The sequence below is a fragment of the Mirounga angustirostris genome, unplaced genomic scaffold, assembly GCF_029215605.1.
Source record: "Mirounga angustirostris isolate CCGP_5_RB_7025 unplaced genomic scaffold, mMirAng1.0.hap1 SCAF_4, whole genome shotgun sequence".
NCBI classification, from domain to species: domain Eukaryota; kingdom Metazoa; phylum Chordata; class Mammalia; order Carnivora; family Phocidae; genus Mirounga; species Mirounga angustirostris.
The window spans coordinates 7,013,199-7,029,770 of record NW_026991712.1 but is presented as its reverse complement, the minus strand read 5'-3'; the positions used below and the strand labels follow the sequence as shown (position 1 = coordinate 7,029,770).

Genomic DNA, 16,572 nt, shown 5'->3' with positions numbered 1-16,572 from the left:
AGTTCTTGTCATTCGTTTATTCAGCAAGGTCACTGTGAGCCTCCAACGTGCCAGATGTTGAGTATATAAGAGAACAAGTAAGGCTTGGGCCTTACCCTTGAGGACCTTGCAGACCCGGGGGGAAGAAGGGAGACAGAGGGATAATTCCAGGTCCCCTGTATAAGCAAGTTATCAGTTATTGTGGAGGCACAAAGGAGGGTGTGAAATTTCAGCCTGAGGTCTTCTGGTGGAAAACCTAAAAAGTGGTAGCAGAGGGAGCAGCAGGTACAGAGAACTTAAGCATGAAACGGCGAAGCTTCTAGAGGGTCTCGGCGAGGTGCTGCAGCGTGCCCTGCACTGTCTCTGGGTAGGATGCTGAGGCAAGCCTGCAAGAGGCTTGGCAATGTGTGCTTTATTTTGTAGGAACAGGAAGGGTGGGGAGTGGAGATTTGTAAGCAGGGAAGCAATAAGCTCAGACTCACATTTTAGTGGCTAATTCTGGAGGAAGGTTTAGATAAGGGAGCTCTTCCAGGGAGATGAGTTAGAATATTGTATGAGTCCAGCTGAGAATTTCTGGACGATGGTACCATAGTCACCATGGGAATGTAGAGATCGCAAGGATGTAACTCAAGACTTCCTGCCAGGTGGGATGGTGGTGGGAGGGGAAAGCTGGACACACTGACTCTGCCCAGATGAGGGTGCCTTCAGAGCTTCTGGAGACCAGTGGATTCTTAGCATTTTATTAGGGATGTGTATCTCCTGTACTCCCCCACTCACAGGTACAGGATCCTATTTTAAAAGTGCAGCGAAGGAGATGAAACATCTTTGCACTGCATTTTAATAATGTCAGGGAGCTCTCTTAAGCTTCTTCCAGGGAAATTCAGTAGGTTCTTAGAGTAAATAAGTTCATAAGGCCCACACTCAGGGCAGGAGGCAGAACCAGGTTGGGGGAGGAGGGTGGATTGCATGCTTTTTCCTCTGCAGGCACTCAGTCCAGCAATGGAATAAGGATGGATGTATCGAGCAGCCCTTCCTAGGCTCCAGGCACTGTTCCTACTCTGTGTGAAAGAATAAACAAGACACGATCCAGGTCCGCAACGGTGGGGGAGGCCAAGGCCCACTCGTTTCCGCCCAGTAATGGAGATGTGTATCTGATCCATTGCTGGAATCACACGGGTGTGATAGACTCTGGTTTCATGGGGCTGAGAAGATACAGCAGGAGAGGAGGGTCCTTTGAGCCCCACAGTGAGAACTTCCCCTGGCAGAGGGGTGGGCGCAGAGGCTTGTCGGGAGCAGCACATGGACTGGAAGTAATTATTGCCCTTGTGGCTCAGGACACATGGCAAAAAATGAGGCTGACATGTTGACTGGGCCATGTCACAGAGGAGAATGTTCTCTCGGAGAAAATAAAGAAATGTGAGAAATTACCCAAAGATTTCAAGTGTAAAGAAAATCGTTCAGCATGTCTGAGCGCTGCCAACAGGGACATATGTGTCCCCCACCCCAGGTTCTTGGAGTAGATTCTCAGCTTAGCGTGTGATTGAACCACATCTGTGACATCCCCTCTCTACTAGATTTATGATTTCTGCTCAATTGTGTGTTAACTTGTAACAATAATGCATTCACTATTTGTTAAAATTCCTGCTCTGGCCTCAGAAAAATCCAAAGAGGAATTTCTTAACATCAAATTAAATAAATAAGAAAACAACCAGTAGTTGGGAACATGAAGAGCATTCAAAAAAAAGAGAGAGACAGAGCTGCTGATGCCCAGATTAGTCCTCATCAAAGAAGCTTAATGCTGAGGGGCTCTTACCCACTCTGCCTCCTGCCCTTCCTCATGGTAACTGACCCTTGAGTCCTTTCTGATTAAACCTCCAAATGTTGTCTGACAATGACCTCCTTTCCTGCTTTGCAGGAAGGTGGCAGGTGATCATCAAGAACTACTTCTACTCCCTCATAGAAACTTACAAATGTGTTTGCACCTACACTCAGCTTTTCCTCCTCTCCTATCCCATTGTTCTTCACACTTCCCTGTATTTTTCAAGTGTTGTCCATTGAACAGACAATTTTTGTCATGGGAGGAGCAGTGCCCCCATGGCCAAATCCACCTGTGAAATTATATGAGAATTGCAATTTTAATCAAAATCTTCAGTGTAAAAACATGGAAGTCACTAATTCAATGACCTAAACAATTTGAAAATTCAAGTAAATTTCTAGCGTTGTAATATCTGACAGAATAGTCAAACAAGGAATGAATGACATAACTGTAGAGTTAAAATAGTATAGCACTTAACATTTTAGTTATTTAAGGAAGTTCCACTCATTTACAATCTTGATCCTTTAGATAAGCATAGAAGTAGAATTCTTGACTTGGTGAAGCCATACTCTTTCCAGGCTACTGACAAATTCCTGAAGAACCATGAGCTCCACGTTGCCACGTTGCGCAGTGCCATGACCTACTTACAAGTCCAGCCCTCCAGATTCACCCTTGCTCTTCTGTGCCCACACCCTGTTCCCTGGGAGAGAGTTCTAAACCACGAGGTGGATCATGTCACTCAGAATCCAAATCCATTCTCCTTAATGTGGCCATCATGATCTGGTTTATGGGTTTCTCCATTTCATTGCTCTCTGCTCTACCACAGTGTGCCCGCAAGCTGCTTGCTTTCCTGGATGAAGAGGGTTCTCAGATATCTATACCTCTGCTGTTTTGCACCTGCTGTTCATTCTGCCTGGCTTTTATTTTTAATGAATTTCAACAGCTGCTTTTGCTTTTCTCAGCATTTGAAACTAAGTGCTAGCATTGTCACTTGGGGAGTCTTCCTCTCCGTTCCCATTCCCCTTTGGGCAATTTTGTGGTGCCTCAGTGCTCACCTTGCCACACCACTTGACATACCGTGTCATCATTATCTCATCAGTGGTCTATCTGTCCTCCTGTTCCACACCAGAGTAGATGATGATGCTCCTCTTCCATTCATCGTGTCTAACCGAGTGCCAGGAACAGGGTAGGCGTCACGTGGAAGGGTTTTGTTTTTTTTTAATTTAAGTTTTAATATTACTCTTTCCATTAAGAATACCAGCTTCTTTTAATTTATTAATTCACCAGAATTATCAGTAATACCTGCATTATATGACTTACTGCATTATTAAAATCCCACCAATTTTGTTGTTGTTTTGCTTGTATCTTGTCTGATAGCTTTCTCCTTCTTACATTGGTCATTGGAAGATCACCAAATTAGTAATCTGCCTTTAGTGACTGTGAGGAACATTGTGGTTTATATATTGTGTGCTAACTGTATTCTTCACTTTTATTTTTCCTCTGCCCCTATTTATTGAGAATTCGTTTTGTATTTTATTCTGTCTTATGCCCAAAGTACTGGACATGTAGCTCTTCAACAAATACTAAGTTCCTCCTTTGTGAAAAAAAAAAAAAAAAAACATTTAAAAAAATTAGGGGATCACGTACAAAATGTATAAGCCTTATTCCTACAGAGACCATACTGTCTCTTAGTATTGATATTTGTTTTACAAAATGCAAATCATTATAATGTAACTTCCTATTTAAATATTTGTGTTTACCTAAGCCAAATAGATTGAGGTCTAATATTTAATAGATGTTTTTTAGGAAAGAATAAACTAAGGTAATCACTTTAAAACCAGTTATTTGGCTCATACCCTTGTATGTAGTGGCTTCTGATGTTCTTTATCTGTTAGTTGTATTATTTTAGAAATCCAGGAGAGAGGTCTTTATGGGTAATGCTTTAATATAATAATTAATTATATAAGCTGTCCTTCATGAAGTTCTTAATACATGCCACACATTTTGCTGGAATACGTACACATGTGTATATATATAATTTCCCATCCCTTCAGAATACTTAAGGGATCACAATTTACAGGTAAAGAAACAGATTCTGATATGGGAATGAGCCTGATTAAAATCATTGATAGTAAATTATGGAAGCTCATCTAACTCCAGATCCTTTCTCTTACCCCTTGACCATATTTCTCTACTTCAAGAGATCTGGTGGTAATCACTAAACTGATTAACATTGGTTAAGACCAATGTTCCAAAATAGTTAGATTTTTTTTTTTTCTTCAGGCTCATTTAAATATTAAGTAAATAGCAAGTAATCCAAAGTCACTATAGAATTGACTAACACCAGAAACTTGGTAATCAGTTTCAGAGTAGGATTCATACTTTCATGGACATAAATGTCATTGTAATATATCTAATTTGATTTTATAAAATGGTCATTTCTCTGAATCTTTTTGAATTCCACAGTGCTTTTAAAATAACCATAGTGTGCTTGTTATTACATCTGCAGAATGTCCTCAGGTTGAAGCTTGTCTCCAGTAGCACTAGGAGGATGGCTTTTGCTCTTGTTGTTGTTTATTGTAAGAGTTGTAAGAGCTCTTTTTATACTGAATATTAGACCGTTATCAGATATGTGATTTGGAAATATTTTCTTCCATCCTGTGGATAGTCTTTTCACTGTCTTGCTAATGTCCTTTGATGCATACATTTTTAATTTTGATGAAGTCTATTTTGTCTATATTTTCATTGGCTGTTTGTGCTTTTGTTGTCATATCTAAGAAACTAATGACTATTCCAAAATTAAAAAGATTTACACCTATGATGTCTTCCAGGAATTGTATAATTTAAGCTTGTATACTTACATGTATGATGCATTTTGTGTTAGTTTTTGTGTACGGTGTGAGGTAACAGTACAGCTTTATTCTTTTGGATATGGGTATTCAGTTGTTCCCACACCATATACTGAAAAGACTATTCTGTTCACCACTGAATTGTCTTGGCACCCTGTTGAAAATGAATTGACCATAGCTGGAAGGGTTTATTTCTGTCCTCTCAGTTCCGTTCTGTTGATCTGCATCTCTACCAGTACCTCACTGTTTTGACTACTTAGCTTTGTAGTGAATTTTGAATTAGGAGAATGTATGGTCTATCCTGGAGAATGTTCCATGTGTAATTGAGAAGAATGTGTATTTCACCCTTACTGGGTAGAGTGTTCTATAGATGTCTGTTAGATATAATTAGTTTGTATTGTTCAAATCTTCTATTTCTTTTTTGATCTTTTTTTGTAGGTGTTCTTTTTATTATTTAAAGTGTGATGTTTAAGTTCCCAGCTATTATTGTTGGATTATCTCTTTCTTCCTGTAATTTTGTCAGTTTTTGCTTCAGTTCTTTTGAGCTCTGTTGTTATATACATGTATATATATGCATACATTTTTATAATTATCATCTTGATTGACTCTTTTATCCTTATAAGTAAATGTGATTTTACTCTGGTAACAATTCTTGTCTTAAAGTCTATTTTGTCTGATATTAGTGCAGCTATGGTAGTTCTCTTGATATGTATTTCCATGGTGTACCTTCCTCTATCCTTTTTCTTTCAATGTATTTTTATCTTTGAATCTAAAGTGTATCTCTTGTAGACAGCATGTGGTTGGATCTCTTTTATTTATTTGTTTATTTTAAAGATTTTATTTATTTATTTGACAGAGAGAGACACAGAGAGGGAACAAAAGCAGGGGGAGTGGGAGAGGGAGAAGCAGGCCTCCAGCCAAGCAGGGAGTCTGATGCGGGGCTTGATCCCAGGACCCCGGGATCATGACCTGAGCCAAAGGCAGATGCTTAATGACTGAGCCACCCAGGTTCCCTGGTTGGATCTCTTTTAAACATGATGCCAATTTCTGTTTTTTTTTTTTTTTTTTAATTCCATTTTATTTAGTCCATTTACATTTAGTGTAATTACTGATAAGGTAGGATTTATATCTGCCATTTTGCTATGTTTTCCCTCTGTCTTAAGTCTTTTTTGTACCTTACTATCTCCTTTTGTTGTTAGATATTTTTAATTGCATCACTTTAACTGCACTGTCATTTTTTTCTTAAAGATTTTATTGATTTACTTTTAGAGAAAGTGCGCATGCATGTGAGTCAGATGCTCAAACAACTGAGCCACCCAGGCACCTCTCTTTTCTTGTTTTTTGTTTGTTTGTTTTTTATTAGTCTGCCCTAGAGATTGCAGTTTACTTTTTAACTTATGTCAGTCTTTTTCAAAATTACATCAGCTTAATTTTAACAGTAAACAAAAACTTTGCTCCTTCTTTAGCTCTGTCCTTACCTGATCACTTTTGTGTTGTTTATGTCATATAAGTTGCAGCTTCATACATTGTGTGCCCATCAACACAGAATTGCAATTAGTTCTTCATGCAGTTGTTTTTTAAATCAAACGAGGAAAAAGGAATTACAACAAAAACACGTTTATAGTTTTGTCTTTCCCTAAGTAGCTACCTGTATTAGTGTTATTTTTTCATGTGGATTCAAGTTACTTTTTAATGACCTTTCACTTTACTTTAAGGACTCCTTTTAACATTTCGTGTAGAACTTATCTGCTATTGATGAATTCTCTGTTTTTGTTTACCCAAGAATACATTAATACTTCCATTTTTGAAGGATAGCTTCGCTGGTTATATAATTCTTAGTTGACAGTCTTTTTCTTTTAGTACTTAGAATGTGGAATCCCATCGTCTTCTGGCCTCCGTGGTCTTTCTTGAGAAATCAGTTCTTGCTCTTATTGAGAATCTCTTTCACATGATCAGCAGCTTCTCTCTTGCTGCTTTAAGATCCTCTCTTTGTCTTTGTATTTCAACATTTTGATGATGATGTACCTAGGTGTGGGTCTCTTTGAGCTTACCCTACTTTGAATTTTTTGAGCCTCTTGGATGGTAGATTAAAGTTTTTCATCAAATTTGGGAAGTTTTTAGCCATTATTTTTCTATATAATCTTTTTGCTCCTTACTTTCCTCTCCTCTGGGTATCACATTATGCATATGTTCATGTTTGATGGTGTCCCACAGGTCTCTGAGACCCTGTTCATTTTTCCTTATCTTTTTGTATCTTCTTCCTCAAACTGGATAATCTCAATTGATCTACCTTCAGGTTCACTTATTCTCTCTTCTGCCTAGTTATATCTGCTGTTGAACTTCTCTGGTGAATTTTTCATTTCACTTACACTTTACAACTCAAAAATTTATTTGGATTCATTATTGTTTTCTATAGCTATATTAATATTCTCTATTTGGTGAGGCATTGTTCTCATACTTCAGTTCTTCAGACACAGAGTATCCTTTAGTTTCTTGAATATATTTCAAATAACTTATTTAAAGTTTTGTCTAGTAAGTCTAGTGTCTGATCTTCCTCAGGGTCAGTTTGTTGATTACTTTTTTCTTATGTATGAACCATACTTTCATGTTTCTTTGCATATCACCTAATTTCTTTTTAAAACTAGAAATTTAGGGGTGTCTGGATGGCTCAGTCGGTTAAGTGTCTGCCTTCGGCCCAGGTCATGATCCCAGGGTGCTGGGATCAAGTCCCGCATTGGGCTCCCTGCTCAGTGGAGAGTCTGCTTCTGTCTCTCTTGCTATCTCTCTCTTAAATAAATAAATAAAATCTTTAAACAATAAAACTAGAGATTTAACTTAATGTATCAACTGTGGAAATTAAATGCTCCTTCCTTCCAGTATTTTTTTGTTTTCCTTTTTTATTTAGTGACTTTTGCAAACTAATATTGTAAACTTTATTATGTGTTGTCACTGAAGTGTCTCCTGTTACCTTAGTGGTCAGCTAATGATTAGAGATTTTATTGAGTGCTTGGAAACTGAGTCCCTAGCATGTTGGAACAAGTCATTAAGACTCAGTCAGTTGGTTTACAACTCACTCTTTCCTTGGCCTTGCCTTTCCTTCTTGTGCTGAACCTGCAGGTCATCCTGAGGAGAGAGCTTAGGGTCTTCCCAGGGCTTTCCTGGGTTTCTGCATGGTACTGTGCAGGTGTGTAGCCTTCTAGATTCCCAGGAGTGTGTCAGAGCTATTCAAAGGGCAAGTGGATATCTCATCCTCCCACTTCTCTTGCTGGCTTTTGGTTAGACTGTTACTTGCTCCATCACCTCAAGCAACTAAAATCTTATGTAATTGCCTCTAATTATTTTCTTTGAATACCCCCAGGGAAAAGGCATTTTGTACTGGATGAGCTCCAAGTCAGGTCAAATAAAATCCTCTGGGAATGAGGTTTTGAAAGAACTCCACCCTTTTCCGCTTCCTCCAGTGGCCCCCAGACTGCTGGTGTCCACTGTGGTTACAGCTGTTGGTTTTCAAGGCTCCTGCAGAGCTGGGAGTGGTCCTATTGGAAAAGGACGCATTAAAACATCACAGAGCTCGCTGGTTACAGCTGTTGGTTTTCAAGGCTCCTGCAGAGCTGGGAGTGGTCCTATTGGAAAAGGACGCATTAAAACATCACAGAGCTCACTGCTTGTACCAAGATTCAGCCAAGTTTTTAAAAATAAATGCTCCTTAGATCTCTGCAAAACTTTTGTTAATTTTTAGACTTTTGAAAATGTTGATTCTGACAATTTCTGCCAGTTTCTTGTTGCTTTTGTAGAGAAAATATTTGGAGGTTCTTACTCATCACTTTCACTGATGTCACTCTTACATTTTTCTTTACACGATACCTAGATACATATTTAAATGTTAGCTGAATTCATAAAGAGTCACTAAAAGCAGAGTGGTTCTTTTTTCCCAGAAACTTTTCTGACCTTTTTGTACTTCTCCTGTTTTATTTTAGGACTATGATGATGGATATGGCACTGCTTATGATGAACAGAGTTACGATTCCTATGATAACAGCTATAGCGCCCCTGCCCAAAGGTAAGAGTCGATCTCTGATTACACCCCAGTAACAGACACCTTTGCCTGTCCACATATATACACTCTGGGAAGCGGGGATGATCAGACAGTGAGGGTACTGTGACTTCGCTTGCTCTGTTTCTTGTTTGTTTTAGTTGGAGACGCACGCTCTGTTCTACCAACTAGCATGTATTGCTCCTCCCATTTTTATCGTAGTGTTAAAGCAATGAGGCTTGAAAAATATAAATTGAATTTTTTTTTTTTTACTCTAAAAATTTCACTCAGTGTTCAATACATTCTGAGGAGGAACAGTGTCTACAAAGTCTGTGGTTATGCAAGTCTTAAGGCTTAGAATCACATCAGCAATGTGTGAATATCCTACATTGTCAGTGCCTGAGGTGGAAAGCCCCCAGGAGTTTTGTTTGGCATTCAGATAACGTTTCTGTTTCTTAGCAGCAGTGATCCTTTTTTCTAACAACTTCAAATTCCTATTTGTGAATAATGAGGTAGCTCTAATTCATTTTCTAAAGAGGTATTTACCCAGAAATAAGTAAGTGCTATCAGAGGCAAAACAGAGCTTTATAGTTCCCTCTTGTGATAATATACCTTGATGTTCATTGATATATGAAATCAGTGTTTATTCCTGTTCAGAATGTTTTCTTAAATGCCTAGAAACCTCTTGCTTTATGTTTAAAATTCTAAGTGGAGGACAAAGATAGACATGTATACAAAACAACATTTTGCTTTACGAAGCATACAGAAATCAGGACCGGGTGGTGGTTTTGATGAACTCCTACAGTGCCGGGCAGCTTTGAACAAGTAGCTGCTGTTACTCCTGAGCTCTGGTACTGAGGTTGACACGGATATAAAGTTCTTCTTCTTCTTTTTGGCTCATGTCAGATTTTTTTCTCATATAACTTGTAACAGTTAAGAACCTTCAAACTTGGACTCTGACTGGTCTTTCTGAGTGGGAGCCTGGTGTACTCCTGTCCTTGAGAGTGTTGGCACAGCCTAGGGGACTAGCACTGGTGGGTGCTAGCCAAGACTTTACGTACAGTAGTATCTCGTGTAAGGGTCCCAGCAGCTGCATCAAGTGTGTGGAACCGTTCCCACTGTAGGGACGAAGGACTGAGTAATGTGCCCGAACTCCCAGGTGGCTTGGAGCATAAGTGGTGTCTGGAGCTGCACTTGATCTGTAGAGCTGGGAGGTGAACTGCACGGGAGGGAGATGAGATGGGAGGCCGCACACTCCCTGCGGGGTGCTGAGGCTTGGGATCCCCGAAGAGTTACACGCCAGGGATTGTGCGTTTCGACTTGGATTCAGAGTGTCATTCCAAGGCAGTGGAGGGGCTTGACTGACAGGTGGTGAGCCTAGAGGCAGAGACCAGTTAGGAGGCCGGTACATTATAAGGCCTTTAAATGTCAGGGAAGACTCACTTAAAGAGACATCTTGCCTGACAGCCAGTCCGCTTCTTTGAAGTGATCTTTTCAGTGTTGCAACTCATCACACCTGAAGGAGGACAGAGAATTGTATGAGAATTGCCCACATTGACAAGTGTAGAAGCCACTCTTTGTTAGGTATTCTGAGTATTCATTTAATCTTCATGACCTGTGACATAAACATCAGTCCTTTTACAGAAGAAGGGAACTCTGATTTCCAGGAATGAGGGAACTTGCCTGGGATCACGCAGCTTACAAGGAGAGGAGCAGGCTTTGCACCAGGGTCCGTGGCCTCACGCGTCCAGGAGGGGCTGCTCGACTGTAAACCCAAGGGAAGCAGCTGTACCGTGGGGTAGGATAGAGATGGTTTTGTGCACTGTATGAGTTTGCTAGAGTCACTGTAACAAATAACCACAGTCCAGGTGGCTTAAGCAACAAAACTTTATTTCCTCACAGTTAAGAGAAGCCAGAAGTCCAAGGTCCAGGTGTTGGGGGATTTGGTGTTTTCCGAGGCTTCTTCCCTTGGCACACACCTCCTCACTGTGGCCTCGCATGCTCTTCCTCCTGTGCACGTGCATCCCTGATGTGTACGTGTGTGTCCCCTTTTTTCCTCTTCTGATGGTACCAGTCACATTGGATCAGGACCTCTTTGAGGGCCCTGTCTCCAACTCCAGTGCCATTCGGAGGTACTGGGGGTGGGGTCTTCAACATATGCTTCAAGCAGGGGACACGATCCAGCCCGTAACAGGCACATATCATAACACTGGTTTAACCACAACACTCTGTGTCTCAGAATTAGAATAGCAAACTTGCAAATCCTCCCCAGGATCGGATAGTGAGTATTAACAAGGAAATCACCACCACCACCGTCTTCAGCTTCTTGTTCGTTTACCCTGTGCCTGGTCCTCTCTGTCCTCTCTCCCCTCTCAGCACACCCTAAATATTGCAGAATTCAAGTCTAAACAGGCCATCCCCTTACATACAGGTTCAGAGAGATGAAGTGGCTTATCTACACTCAACAGGCTGAGTGGTGATCCAGACCCAGCTTGGCCCCACGGCATCCTCTTTGTCCTTTGTCCCATTGCCTCTCTATTCTCCTCTCGTCATGGCTTTGATTTCAGTGGCTGGAATGAATTCCTGTTAGTATTGCCCATATACAGTATTCAATAATAAATAATAAAAGCATTCACTGCCACTACTTTCAAGGAGCATACAGCCTTAATATTCACTAATAGATAATACCATGTAACACTCAATGATCTGTAGTCTACAATTCCTTGATTCTGACACTTCACATACTGTAAAAATAATTTCGTACTTCAATAATTTTCTCAATCAGAATTTGAAAGCCCATTCTGTGCCATAGTTGTAAGGTTCAGTATAACTGCAGATTTTTTTACCTGGTCTGCTTTGAGATGACAGAGCTATTCTGAAAATGTCCTTTGAGACATCATGGTGAGTCACCTGCTCTGTCCAGCATGGTAGCCAGTAGCTCATGTGGCTGTTGAACCTTGAAATGTGGCCAGTGCAGATTGGGATGCGCTGGAAGCATAGGACACACACCAGAGTCCTAAACGTAGCATGAAATAAAGAATACAAAATAGGGGCGCCTGGGTGGCTGAGTTGTTAAGCGCCTGCCTTCGGCTCAGGTCATGATCCCGGGGTCCTGGGATCGAGCCCCGCATCCGGCTCCCTGCTCAGCAGGAAGCCTGGTTCTCCCTCTCCCACTCCCCCTGCTTGTGTTTGCTCTCTCGCTGTGTCTCTCTCTGCCAAATAAATAAATAAATAAATAAATAAATAAATAAATAAATAAATAAAAGAAAGAATACAAAATAAATACATTATTAAAATTAATTTTACCCATTTCTTTTTCTTTTCTTCTTTTTTTTAATGTGACTACTAGAGAAATTCAAATTACAAATTTCTCTTGGATAACGAAGAGTTAAAGACTCTGGTTCATGGGCGCCTGGGTGGCTCAGTTGGTTAAGCAACTGCCTTCGGCTCAGGCCATGATCCTGGAGTCCCTGGATCGAGTCCCACATCGGGCTCCCTGCTCAGCAGGGAGTCTGCTTCTCCCTCTGACCCTTCCCCCTCTCATGTGCTCTCTCTCATTCTCTCTCTCAAATAAATAAAATCTTAAAAAAAAAAAAAAAAAGACTCTGGTTCACTCTCTCTCTGGCACAACAGGCACGTTGTAGTGTCTCCAGATTGGGGCCCACACGTTGGGGGAAGCAAGTCAACTCACCAGGTGCAGAAAGAAAATGAGAGAGGGTCAACTCCTGTCCATCCTTTTAAAATTTCTATTTTGATGTTTTGCGTTATGTGTAAATCTAACTTACTAATGCTCTAATGCACATGTTACCCAAAAGCAATTACAATTACAAGATTAAAAGTGGTTTTCTTTCTGATACAGATGTGTTGTAAAAAACTTTTGTTGGAGATCTGGGCCATAATGGTTAAGAGTCTGGCTGACCTGTATTTAGACCCCACTTCAGTATTTGCTGGCTATATGGCTTTGGGCAAGTTACTTGACCTCTCTAAGCCTCAGCTTGTAATGTGTATAATAACTCTGTTTCTTCTGTAGATGGTCAGCCTGAAAGTTGAATGAGGCAGGAAATCCCACGGTCTGTGGGAATTGTTGGGGGGTAGGGAGAAGGCATGTCATCCACAGTGTCTTTTCTGTGCGAGAGTGAATGAGGTAATCTGTGTAAGGCAGTTAAGGCAGGGTGTAAGGCAGTTAGCACATTGTGCTGAGTAAATTCTAGCTCCTGCCCTCCTTCCCCAGTTCTGAATTATTCTGCATCTCATTTCACATAGGGAAGCTAAGAGAAAATCCAGAAGGGTTGTGTGAATAAATGCTTTACAGGGAAAATGAGAAGAGGGAGGGGACCTTGTGGAGGCTACTCCCCCCTGGGATGGTCAGTATCAGTATTTAACATAAACTGGGATTAGCAAACTGAGCAGCTGTAACCCACTTGAAAACAGAGCAGGACAGCAGGCTCACGTGGCTGGTCATTGGGTATCGTTACCCGCTGTGCAAAAGGGTCCCTTTTGGTAATGACGTTTAAACTTTATAAGCGGTAATCATTTTATGATATGACACTGTTTTGTTGCAGAAACAGCAGTTTCTCTCAGGAGGTTTTACAAATTAGGAATTTTTTCTCCCGATTTTCAAATACCTTGTATTAAAATTAGAGTACAAATGAGAATCCCTGCAGAGTGATAGAAAATTCAGTATAGTTCAGCTACATTTCCCCATTGATTTTTGTAATGACCTTGATAGTGCTAATACTATAGTGTAAAACAAAAGCATTGTTTCTCTAACTTCACACATTTAATGAGTAACAAGCTGTCAACACAATTACTGTGAAGAGAAATATGAACTATTCTTTATAATATTGGAATTGTTCTGACATAGATTGGCTCAAAAATAGTTATTGATTGATTTCTTTAGACACCCCTCCTGAATAGCAGTGATGAATAAAAAGAGCAGGTGATAAATGGCCTCAGCCCTCAGACACCTGCCCCTCCCTTGACATGACTTGAGACTTCACAAAAGTCCTAATTTCGACTCTCAGAAACCACTTGTAAATATATCCATTTCATTCTAGATTAAACAATTCATTCTTTATTGGATGTTTTATTTATAATCCTAAAATAGTTGCAGTTGTATAACACGATGCCCATAGTATTTAATAACACTGTACTGAATTTGGGAAGTTTGCCGGGAGAGTAGATTGCAGGTGCTCTTACACACAAGAAGGTAACTATGTGAGGAGAAAATATGTTAAGAGCTTTAATGTAATAATCATCTTGCTGTATATTTGTAAATCAAGTCATCACGTTTACAACCTTTTATATAATTTTTATTAAAAATACCACAATATCAGTTTGTGTGCCTAGTAATTGTAAATTCTCAAAGGAATATTTGATTCCTATTGTGATCATAAAGAAAGTAGAACAAAAAGGGTATCAGAAAAGTGTTAATACCAGTGATGGGTATTAAGGAGGGCACGTACTGCATGGAGCACTGGGTGTTATACGAAAACAATGGGTGGTGGATCACTACATCAAAAACTAATGATGTATTGTATGGTGACTAACATAACATAATAAAATTAAAAAAAAAAAAAAAGTGTTAATACCCCTGAGCATAAGTGGATGGCTGTGTGGTAAGAATAGTGAGTTTCTGGATGCGTTTAATACAACATTCCAGTTTCCAAGAGCTTTGTGGTTTGACCATACTTTAAAGTACATATTTCATCCCATCCTCCAAAATCTCTGAAAGCACTTAAAATTTCTGAAAAAAGGAATTAGGAATAATAGCTCCCAGTTTTGGAGGATCTGTTGAGTCTAGCACTCAGCATTTATGTTCTTTATATGCAGTATCTCCGATTTTTACAGTGGCCCTACATGGTGAGTGTCCCACGCACAGAAGTTGAGGATAGCAGTGTTTAGCAACTTTCCCAAGAATACACAGCTGAGAAGTACTGGAGCATAGGTTTTTGTCTGATGCCAAGAACCATTACCCAGCTAAGAAAATTTTTTTTTTAATGTAAAATCATATTGACTTGTTTTTGTAAAACAACACCTAAGCCCCTTTATCCAGATAGGCAGGGTGACAGAAGCTGCCAGAAGCTATGAGTACTCTTGGTTTGTTTTCAAATACCAATTCCAAGGAAAGCAACGAGACAAAAACTGACGTTGCCATGTGCCTGCCGCCTACTTGCTATCGCTTCTGCTGGCAGCTTTAGGATTATATGTCCAGCAACGCCTTCTCAAGAGCCAACTATGGAGGTCGGAAAAGGATTTGGAGTTTTCACTTTGGAAATGATGACCTGTTGTTTAACTTAAGTTGTAACCGTTTAAAATCAGTAAAACTGTTTTTCAGGAGATAATCGCCATGTGTGTGGTGTCACGGTTGCTTGTCTCGGACTTGTAAAAGCAGTAATGGTTTGGCGTGGATTAAGAGTTTGTTAACTTGCCTTGTAAAATTTCTGTCAAGTCTCCTTCCACCTAGCCTGCTCCTTGGAGTTGTCTGCCTGCTGCGTAACTACTGACCATGCCTCTTGGCAGAAACTAAGCCGTGTAAGCTGTTGACAAACAAATACATCCAGCCTGTATTACGTAGATGTTGGTGAAAAGCAGAGATACCAGCCCAGATTATACAGTAAACCCATAAAGTCCTTAATTCTCAGCCAACGACTCTGTAGTAAGAAAGAAAGGAAGGAGGGCTATCGTGAAAACGTGAAGCCAGCACCTAGAAGGGAAAAGGGAAGGAAGGACACGCTCAAGTGTTGGCAGGAGTGAGAATTGCACTGATGACCATCATTACGCGCTGACCACCCACCACGGAGTATTGATTATACCCCGATAGATACGTGTGTGTGTGTGTGTGTGTGTGTGATGTCTGTCTCTGATATGAACTTTAACCTTAACAGGTGGAAATGATCATCCCCATTTTATTCTTGAGAACACTGAGACCCAGAGAAAGATTAAATAATTGGTCCATGCTACCCACTTGATGACTGTTGATTTCAGTCCATTTTCTTTTTATTATAGGAGTGTTTTTCCAAGGGTAGTACACATACCACTGATGTTCACAACATGATTTCAGATGGCACACAGGCAGACCTTTTTTTACAGTTGTAATGATAGATTTTAAAGTTACTGGGAAAATATACTTAGCATGTCAAGCACATGATTTTATGAATATTGCTGTAATTTAATTATGATACATTGAGGTGAAAACAAAGTCAATACAAAGAGTAATGTTAAGTCACTGGTAGGATGAGTGGGCACATGGGTGACAGAAGTCCTGCCAGCCATCCAGGAGGGACTCTAGTGTGGCCAGCACCGCACTCTGCGTTTGTTTACTGGGTAATGGCCCACTGGGGTGTGCCACTGCTGAGAAAGGAGGGGCGGTCAGTGAACCAGAGCCATGATCGGGCCTCCCTTGGGGTTACTACCTCGATAGCCTGACTCTATTGAAAGCAAGCCAAGAAGTTTTATAGCTCCAGCAGGAAATTCCTTAGGATTAAATTAGTAAAAAATAAAGGAAAATTTTCCAGATTCATTAAGTTAGCACACTTTGAAGAAATCAAGTATCAATTGAGTACTTAGGAAGTGGTCATTACTATATCAGGTGCTCTTATGCCTGCCATTTCGTTTTATCCCCAAGAACCTCTGTAAGATCGTTACAGGCCTTACTTTTATGAATAAGGAAGCTGATGCTCGGAGAATGTGAGCCTGACCAAAGTCACGTAGCTGACAAGTCAGGCCTCATACCCAACTCTCTTAAAGCTCAAGCCCCTGTTCTTCTGCTCACCTCGGAGGCAACAAGTAAAAAAACCTGTCCCTGTGCATGTGGAGAGTACCCACCTCCTGTACTGACCATGTGGAATCTTCATGCGTGATCTTGACGAGTACACGGGAACACAGGACTGGGGCAG

General features: G+C 40.4%; 1 protein-coding gene across 8 annotated transcripts in view; it reads left to right on the top strand.

Annotated features, from left to right (window-relative positions):
- The window catches only part of KHDRBS3 (KH RNA binding domain containing, signal transduction associated 3), a 192,569-nt gene that overhangs the window by 142,321 nt on the left and 33,676 nt on the right, over window positions 1-16,572 (top strand). For 7 of the 8 annotated variants that reach the window (XR_010410495.1, XR_010410496.1, XM_054512435.2 and 4 more), the window contains one exon: window positions 8,619-8,701. Coding sequence is in view for 6 of the 8 variants with exons in the window: in XM_054512435.2 (XP_054368410.1) it covers window positions 8,619-8,701 (83 nt within the window). In the remaining 2 variants the exon portion in view is untranslated. Of the gene's footprint in view, window positions 1-8,618; window positions 8,702-12,023; window positions 16,551-16,572 lie in introns of those variants that run through there. The other variant, XM_064587836.1, reaches the window with a different exon arrangement.